Below are 9942 nucleotides of genomic sequence, written 5' to 3' on the forward strand. Positions count from 1 at the left end.
TATCATCAAATGGCTTGAAAGACACATTTTACACAGTTAGGCCCTTTTCAGGACTAGTTTTCTGCTCAGTCTTTTCATTACATAGTTCTCTGAAACGCTTTGCATAATGTTCAGGTTTCACAGTCGAGAAGGTTTCCGTCGGGTACCTGAGGCACTTGTACAGGTACTCCATCTTTTTCTTTATGCCGTACTGAGTCAGGACGTCGATGATGCCGACGAAATATCGATCCTCGTCGCCGTCGATGATATGCAGGGGGTTCGCCGTGTCGGGGAGTAATCTTTGGTTGCGCTCGTTGCACTTGTCAAGTTGGAATCGGCTGGTGCATTGACAGTAGTTTGTGCTTAAGTTCTGCAGGGCTTTAGGGTCCAAATTTAAAGAGTGTTGAAGCTGGGAAGTACGGGTGCCCTGTACGTCAAGCTCTGGTTGGTTCCTATTATCTTCTACCATACCTGGGAGAGAGTTTCTTTCATTTTCGCCCCCAGTTGTTGTGACCCCTTCCATTTCCTTGCCATGTGTCTGCTCAGTTGTATCGTTCCCGATTTCATCTCCTGCAGAACCTAAGTGACGTGTTCCTGTCCTAACTTCTCCGCTTGCTGTGCGATGGTGACCAGCGCTGCCGCTCGCATGTTGTTGACTGTCACTGCTCACATTGATATCGAGTATTTCTTGAACCATTCGCTCAGTGTTGTCGCCCGTCTTGTCGGTTTCTTGGGCCTGAGGCAGTTTGGTGGGCTGGCTGGCAGGCTGTTGGTTCTGGATGTTGGATCGCCTGTTCCATGTGGGGAATCTGCCACCACAGTCAGGGCACACTCTACTGGGACTGTCGGACACGGATTTTATTGACCTGTAAAGTTGCCAAAAAAAGTAAAACGTTTGGCAACTTGTTAACATTGTAAAGCAAAGACCAAGCATCCCATGGCATATCTAAATGTAGATGCCTGAAATATCATATTTCACCTTTTTTTAATATAGCTGTGCAAGATCTACTAATGATTAGACCCAGTAACTGGGGCGCTAAAACTTAAAAAAAGAAATATTTGTCTGTGGTCGGTCGTACAAGCTTGTAAAACCGACCAGAGACAAAATTTGTAAAAAGGAGTTCTAGCGCATCAGTTACTGGAACTAAATGATGATGACACCATGCGAAACAGGGCTATAGCTATGAGTGCACTCCTGTTTGTTGGCCTTGTTAACCCTTGTTAACATACTATTGACCTATCGCTGTTTGCGAGTTAGCCACGCCCCTTAGACATACCTATGGAATTTATGTCACTACGTTTTGTTTGTCTCAGATTTTGCGCGTTCCGCGTCCATTTGAATATCATGTAATTGAATAATGTTTCACAACTTGCGTTGACGCGATTCCAACACTATTCTACCACGACAGGTCAATTGCTGCTAGTTGTGAGAAACATTTCAAAAGGCAACAGATTTACTTTTAATGCATCGCAGAAGTGTCTTACAAAACCTGACATATTCTAACACACTGCAAAATAAAATTGACATTGTAAAAGAAATGAGTGTTTTGAATTCTCCATTGTGATGTCCTTCATGGGCTACCATAACACTCTAGACGGCTACAGTAATAGACTTTTTCTTTAAAATACAGTTGAGAAACCAGTCATGTCTCGGATTTCAGTGGTCATGTTGAACTTTCTAAATTACCTCCTTGCTCTGGACACCACGTCGGCCAGCTTATCCGATGTCTTCTTTTCGTCGGCGTGGAGTTTCTGAATGCCAAGCAGCAGGCTGTAGTCCATGATGCCTTGCTCTTCTAGGAACCTGCTGTCGATGTCAACTTGCCTCCGGAACCAGGATGCCTGGGCTCCTTTGAAGAAGGCATGAGGAGGAAGACAGATAAAGTATGATTCTCTACTCCTACAAGACAACGTTGTTTTGTGATAAATCACATGAGCTATTGAAAATTATACAATGGTGTATACAATTGCAATGGGCACTATCAAAATATAGATTGCCTTATAAATTTCTGTGAGGCCTCCTTAAAAGTATAAAAAAGCAAATTAAATTTTGCAAAAACCATCGGTTAAATGTTATAACTAGGCACACATTTATGAAAACAATTGATGTAATTTTTTTATCCGTAAAAAAAGAAAATCAAAGTTACTAAACAATCAAAGTTACTAAATTTAGCTTTAAAGACAATTGGTGAAACTTTCACTATGACCATGTTCTCCCTTATACATTTTCGCATGTGACTTATAACTTTTCAAATTTAATAATTGGCGAACTCAAAAAATAGCGGGTTCCAAAAAATAACTTTTCCCCCTGAATCCTGGAACCACAGTTAAGGGGTCTTTTGTTTATTCAAAGGCCTGTCACAAATACGGTTTGTAGATTTACTATTCTCATTATCAATAATGCATTTATTCCCTACCTATGTTGATCTTTCTTCCATCAAAGTTATTGTCCTTGAGAACAATGACTTCTTTGCTTCCTTCTTCTAAGGGTCGAACATAGCGACTGGCTGAGCAACCCTTCAAGTCATACCTGATTTAGAACAAGACATTTCATTGGCTGAAGGCAATCCTTCGAGTCATTTAAACATGAAACAAGACAGGTGATTGGCTGAACGACTCGCGTATTCTTTTCAGACTGGCTGAGCAACCCTTCAAATCATACCTAATATGAAAGAAGACATGTCATTGGCTGAAGGCAACCCTTCGAGTCATTTAAATTTGAAACAAGACAGGTGATTGGCTGAACGACTCACGTACTCTACTCACAAATCATACCTAATATGAAAGAAGACATGTCATTGGCTGAAAAGAGACCCTTTGAGTCATTTTGATATGAAACAAAATTAAGACATGTGATTGGACAACTCACATATTTTACTGAGACTCATAAAGTAAAACTGCATTATAACCATCTATTTTCAAACCTTGAATGGTAAATATAAAAGAATTAAATCAGAAGACATAACCACATTAAGTTATTTAAGCTCATGGTTTACATACTGAGGAATGGAAAATTTCACATTTTGTGCTGGGGTAAATATCTCTATATCTTCATTGACATTTCATTTTCTCTTTTTTTCCCGCATAAGCAAGAAACTGTAAGATAGATATTTTTCAAAAAGAAAAGATGGAGGTATAACGTTGACGCACACTGATCAATACGTTACCTTTCTGTTATCCGTTCATCAGGGTAGAAAACACTCTGCATTACTGTAAAATAAAGCTGAAAAAGTAAAAAATAAAAATAAAAAAAAATATGGAAGTATTCTAAGATACCACTGTGACTAAAAGAATGACAATAATTATTTTTGTCACAGTGAAGAGAAGAGAGCTCATGAGTCCAATAGTGGCAATTTATGTATCATTTACTTTTTTTTAATTTGCTCCTACCTTTAGCATTATAAATATGGGTTTTTCTTTTTTTGGTATTGTTTTACATAAACATGAACTGGCTGTATATTCAATTTATAAGATGAGGTTAATGAATATAGCGTGTATTACAAAAAAAATGGCATCAAATTTGAAATGGCAACCATTATTTTGACACAGCTGCAACTCAACAATTTAGTCTTACACTGGACTTAAAATTTGTAACAAAATATGGAAGAAACAGGACACATAGTTGAGATGATGTCATAATAATAATCATTAATCGGCATTTGTATAGCACTTTTACATGGAGCTAAGGTATCAAAGCGCTATAGAATTATTATTTTGCCTGTTTCAATGGGCAAACACTAGTGAAACCGTCTCAGCTCCCTGGGGAGTATATACAGCTTGATGCTGCCTGTTAGGCGCAAGGAAGCTAAATCAACCATGCACAATAACCATCTCTGCCCTCACAGGTACCCATTTACTCCTGGGTGGAGAGAAGCAATGAGTGACAAAGCGCCTTGCCCAAGGGCACACGCACCATGACCCCAGGCTGGACTTGAACCCACAACCTGCAGAATTACCTGCAGACCACGAATCCAATGCCCTTAGCCACGAGGCCACAGCACTCCACATGTTGAATTCTAGGATGAAATTAAAACGACTGATTCACACAAGACTTTGTTTGAAATATACCGTGACTTACCCCTTTACTGCCACTCATCTTGATGTAGTAACAGCCCATGATCTTGACCAGCAGTGAATGAGGGAAGTCATGAAAATGCCCGACAAGGCGACGCAGGAATTGACTCCTCAAGAAAGCGATGTCCTGCGACTTCTCTGTCTTCATTATGAAGGCTTTGTTGTTGCTAAACACAAAGAGAAATTATTTCAATCTCTGACTTCTACAATGTTTTGACAACAGACTTAATCATCTCGATTAGATATAGTGAATACTTTGTGTTAGGGGAACCTATGTTGGCTTAAAATGATGCCTGGTACAAACGACAATATCGGACAGACATTAATAATTGTTCTTGTTTTAATTCCATCTAAATAAGGCAATTAAGTCCAAAGTCCGAGATAAAACCATGTGCAAATGATTTTAAAGTAGCTTGTCTTCTCTACTGGGTAGTCCAAAGTCCGAGATAAAACCATGTGCAAATGATATTAAAGCAGCTTTTGAACTGATTTTCAGCTCATTAAACACTACAGTTGCTGAGCTATATACAGAAAAATGGCTGTAGTATGAAGCCCGATCGAGAAGGGTTGAAATTTATCTCGGTGGTTCTTTATTCGTGCGCACGATTTACGAATACTTTCGCATGATTTACTAATTCGTTCGCACGATTTACTAATTTGTTCGCAAGATTTACCAATTTGTGTGCACAATTTACTAATTTGTGCTGGTGCTCTGATTGGCCATAATGTGGGAACGATTTAGTTAAGCGTGGGAAAAAAACAGCAAATAGTGGGAAGGAATAAGTAAATCATGCGTATCATTTAGTAAATCATGCGCATGATTTAGTTTATAAACTGTACAGCACCAAACCGCCCTTCCCTGTGCGAGCGCTCAAAACCACCCTAGCACTTTGTTGTTTTATGGATTTATAAGTGAATAAACACAATGTAATACAATTTAGTACAGTGCTAATTAAAACCACTCAAATAAGAGTTAATTTGAGTGTGTTACGGTAAAATGAGTAAAACTAATTTATTTGGAACTTGAAAGTGCCTCATATTCGTATAAATCCTCCATCAAATTGCTTACCACAAGAAGAACATCATACCACTCTTTGAGGAGGTGATGAATTCCAGGCAGGGTACAGGCGAACCGGAGGGTGCTAGGGACTCCAGATATTCAGTGTCTGTTATCCCAACCAAGGCACGCAAGGAGGTGAAGACCTTGGGAGCGTAGCAGCAGAATTCAAATTGCTGACATGAAGTAAAGGACAAGATTAAGTCTAATTGCAGTATACGCACTGCTCTATCAGATTTGAATTCGATGGGCCATTCCACCAGCTGACCCTGGCAGACTAAGTGGTGTGCCGTGGTTAGGACATTAATCAGCACCGAACTAGAAGTAGGTGGTCATGGGTTCGAGTCCCTCCCGAGTAAGCTTCTTAATTATTTTTTTTCTCACATAACACTGATTATACAGTGCCAAGGGCGTAAATCCAGGGGAGGTGGGAGGGGAAGGGGAGAATATCTCCCCCACTTTCTGATGGGGGGGGGGGAGGGGGATGGATCATTGGATCATCCCCACCCCCGCCCCCACCCCCATGTGAGAAACCAAAAAACTCTGATTTTGAGGTTAAACAATTTTTCCAACAGTCTAAGCGCATTATCAAACAGAGAACATACAAAAGCTTTTTACTGCACCGTTTTGATGTAAGGTTAAGGGACTTAAGCACAACGTTGCAAAGATGTAGATTGTACATCCTAAACCCCCCCCCCCCTCCTTGCTCTCTTTGGGTTTTTTGGAAGGATTTATTTTAGGATTATTGGTCATCTCCCATCCCCCACTCGCCGACGATGATTTACGTCGCTGTACAGTGCTCATATGTTGGTGAGAAGCAAAAACTGAATCAAAATCGCGTAAATTTTTCCCTGTAAACCGGCTCAACCTCAGAGGGGAACTGACAAAAAGTAATGTCATTTACCTTTTTAATATCTTTCTCAAAGTGCTTTTGTGTTGTGACTTCAAGATAGTCCTCCTCCTGGTGTGTCACACTTTCTACCTGGGTGAACATAGATGTCAAACAATTACTTGAAAAGATCACTTTCAATTGCAATCAAATAAGCCTTCTGGCACAATAAATCCAGTCTTCTTTAGCAGGAAATAAATACATTCTAAAACCCAGTAGAACACATGATAAAGAAATTAATTGTACCAAAAATATAAAAATACAGAACAAATAAAAGTTCCTTTCAGGGGAAATTAGGAACACTATTTGAACTTAAATTGAAAAAAAAGAAGAAACTCTTTATTCAGAAAGTTATTAACATTTTAGAAAATCTTGGACATTTTCTCACCAGACTAACTTTTGTTTAACTACTATAACATGTCCCAAGAGGTTATTTGCCAGAAGTGGAGTTTTGATGAGGGTTGGGGGATGTGACCAGAGGGGTGGGGATTCAGATGGGGGGGGGGGGGGCAGTGTTGAGGTAGGCTGGTGTACTGCTACTCCCCACACCCGAATTGTGCCTATCCCCCTCTTTCCAACTACCCCATGGCCATAATTGTGGTCCAAGTATACCCCAAGGCCAATAAGCCAGCATGGTGTGAGGGGTGGTCTTTTTCATTGAAAACTGGACCCTTTTATTAACATTCAAAAATGTACGATACCACAACTCATGCGGACAAAGCATCAACAATAAACCAGTTAAAGTACTTTAAAAGTTTTATAATTGGATTTAGTTATGATTTAAATGGACATCTAAAAAATTAACCGTCTAATTTGGAAGGGTTGTTTAATTGACCACACCCCCACGTCCACTGGCTTTGGCCCTGTACTCCCCTCCCAGGACTGCACCTCTTCGTCCACCTTCGATCCTCCATCATATCTCACCTCAGAGGTAGGGTGTGGCTCAATGCAACCCCTCATCCCCATCTGAATGCATCGGGAGACATTGTACAACCGGTGCTGCTGGTCTATCTCAATGATGCCTCGGTGACTCCACTGCTGCTTGGCCTTCCGAACCAGTGTTGCGAAACTGGCTGCCTCCTTCTGGACACGCCCATCCGGTGGGGATGATGAAGACGGCAAAGTTGGACCCTCCGTCATATTTTTGATTACAGTCAACAAAAAAGACTGGCGTTCTGTTTAAAATAAACAATCTAGTTGATTGCAGCATCTACATACAGCCTCACAGAGAAAGATAAACAAGTGAACAAATTGGCTGTAAAGTACTAGCTCTTGTCCAGAAATGCAACAAATTAATCCACTCACATGTAATCCCATGACCATAATGTTTCCCGCAATCTTAACTAATTATATAATTAATATATAATAATTAATATATAAGCCAAGTTACAGGGGCGGATCCAGGAATTTTTGCAGGGAGGGGGGGGGGGGGGGTTCATCAGCAAATCAATGCTGAAATGTAGACAGTTTTTTTTCTCCGGACACTTGGCCTCTGTAAAATCAATAGGGGGGGGGGGGGGGGGGGGGGAAGGAGCGCTGTTTAAGTCCAACGATCATGAACACTACAGTACAGAATAGTGTACAAATAGACCTGCACCCCAGCTGGCTTATAGTTCTAATGTTGTGCACAGTTGGAGATTATTACTGGTATAATTGTCACAATTTTTTCTGGGGTGTCACAGCTGGGGGGGGGGGGGGGGTTCACACTATTTAAAAATATATTTCAATGGAAAAAAAATAGAGTCTGAGCTTTTTTTTCTTTTTTTCTGACCCCCCAATCCCCTTTCTGGATCCAGCACTTCAGGCGCGGATCCAGAGGGGGAGTAAACCCCCCCCCCAGCTCTGTCAAAAAAAAAAAAATCATACAAATTCTTAAAAAATAAGTCAAAACGCCTCCCCCCCCCCACTTCCCCTGTGACACCCCCCAAAAAATTATACTCAGGCTGGTATAATGTCCGCCTGTTCAAAATACGGTACACCATTCTGTTGCTGATGAAACCCCCCCCCCCCCCTGCGAAAATTCATGGATCCGCCCCTGCACTTGGTACGTTTCCTGATGGATGCCTTACCAACTCCAATTTAGTTGTTAATTTAGATGATTACTGGTGACCTTACAAACGTTATTATTTTCCAAAGGAGTAAGGCAAAACAGGTTAGTCCAGGGTCCTTATTTCTTTGACAATAATCACCTTCTTGAATTTTTGTTGGGAAAGTTTCATAACATTTCTTAAATATGTGTTAGACAGAGGGTTATCGTTTTCATGATATTTTTGTTTGTTGGGCAAGGTAAATATTCACTCTTTAATTCCCCCCCCCCAGTTAACTTGGAATTTTAAACTGAACTGTTAATTTTAACGGAATAAGCTTAATTTATAAGCTTGTTGCATATTCTAAAAGTTAAATGTCTGCACATCAGTTGCCCCTGACATTTTTTAAACAACATTTTCAGTATCATGAAAACAAAATAACTACAATGTAATAAAAGTTTGCAAGAGAAAGAATCCTGGAAAGAGTGTAGTAGGACGCCACTTCTTTGGTTGTGTACAAAGTCTATGGAGAGTCCAGTGCATTTGCAAAGTTTTTTTCTAAAAATTGTGGAAATGTTTCTCCCAGTACGAGTCCGCAGTCCAGATTCATGTCTTTTCAACATTTTTGCAAGGACAGACCTTCATTGACATAATGATGAAAAAAGTGGTATCAGGATTAGCTGGAGTTACCCAGCCCTAAATTGTATCATTGGGTTGTCATTTAACCCAATGATAAAATTTAGGGCTGGGTAACTCCAGCTACATCAGGATGCAACATTCTTTCCAAAATACTTAATTTTGTATCAATTAAACTTGGCATTTCACAATCAAAGCATACCATATCAAGCAATGAGAAGACATTCCAATCCGCAGTGTTGAGCGTTTCCAACAATGGGAGCCATGTATTGTGTACACCAGTGCCAGGGTAACTCATCCTGCACGTTCAATCACCAGGAATGTCTGTACATTGTAGTACATTGGTAGTGCATGTACAGAAAGGGACAGGTGAGTTACACCTGCCAAGGCGCAATAGCGGTGCTGGACTGTTCCACTTTACAAAAGGTAACTCTAAACTCCATGAAGTGATTTTCATATGAGGGGTAATTTAAGAGCTCAATTCAATGTATTTAAACGTAGGGAAAGTAACATTGCCTTTGAGTGTTTTTTTTATTAGTTGTCGTTAATTTCAATCTGGTGTTATTCAGTCATTAGTTAATCTAAAGTTTGAGAAAAATGATCATTCATCAAATTAGTAGAACTCATATTGACTGGACACTTGTTGTAGTACATCAACAGATTTTAAATTTAGTGAAGTTGGAAATATAATACTTGAGTAGACATGGAGCATGCTCTAACAACCATCAAATTCGCTTTAATATGTGATGTTATACCACGCGTTGTGTAACATATGATGCAGTACAGCACTAGTTGTGCCATCGGAATGAAGTCTTTGAGGCACGAACAAGTGGAAAATACTTGTTTCAACCATGGAGGAATAAGAACACACTGTCACCTACTGTTATACACAATATCTTTACTAACAACCCTGTTTAGGCAAACAATTATGATTTATAAAATCTACTTTTTTTTAAAAGACGGGCCTTCAAAAGGACGTTGATGAATATTTTTAACGTTTAAACTGAGATATTATCACTGATGATGTTTGAAGGCAATTGTAACGACGATTCTTGAAATCACATTTTTTGGACGAGACAGGTTTTAGGGTCATTGTGTTTAAATGGTGATATTCTTTGAACGGATAGACCAATTTCAGTATTTTTTTTCATCTAAAAGTAGTTTCTGAAATTGGCTTTCCAGTCATTATTATTTGTGGTGCTACATATTTTTTAAAATATGAAATATAACTTTTGGGGTGTGGGTTCCGCTTTTTTTGACTCACCCTGTATTTTCATTAA

At 39.7% G+C, this 9942-nt stretch overlaps 1 protein-coding gene across 1 annotated transcript; it reads right to left on the reverse strand.

The window, feature by feature from the left end:
* On the reverse strand, positions 1 to 9050 carry LOC119734334 (phosphatidylinositol 4-phosphate 5-kinase-like protein 1). Its single transcript, XM_038207778.1, has 9 exons — positions 8865 to 9050; positions 6924 to 7174; positions 6015 to 6092; positions 5123 to 5286; positions 4058 to 4220; positions 3147 to 3202; positions 2397 to 2509; positions 1667 to 1829; positions 1 to 845 (listed from the first exon to the last, which is right to left on the reverse strand). The coding sequence occupies exons 2-9, from the start codon at positions 7137 to 7139 to the stop codon at positions 29 to 31; spliced, it is 1770 nt and encodes a 589-aa protein (XP_038063706.1). The 5' UTR covers positions 7140 to 7174; positions 8865 to 9050; the 3' UTR covers positions 1 to 28.
* Positions 9051 to 9942: the final 892 nt, after the last annotated feature.

This window comes from Patiria miniata, unplaced genomic scaffold (genome assembly GCF_015706575.1).
Source record: "Patiria miniata isolate m_02_andy unplaced genomic scaffold, ASM1570657v1 HiC_scaffold_27, whole genome shotgun sequence".
Classification (NCBI taxonomy): domain Eukaryota; kingdom Metazoa; phylum Echinodermata; class Asteroidea; order Valvatida; family Asterinidae; genus Patiria; species Patiria miniata.

Excerpts from the sequence above, each read along its gene's own strand:
- LOC119734334 (XM_038207778.1), bottom strand. The coding sequence starts at position 7,139 with ATGACGGAGGGTCCAACTTTGCCGTCTTCATCATCCCCACCGGATGGG. Across the intron at positions 4,221-5,122 it reads GGTATGATGTTCTTCTTGTG|CAACAACAAAGCCTTCATAA; the intron begins GTAAGCAATTTG and ends CTTTGTGTTTAG. Across the intron at positions 3,203-4,057 it reads AGATGAGTGGCAGTAAAGGG|CTTTATTTTACAGTAATGCA; the intron begins GTAAGTCACGGT and ends TTACTTTTTCAG.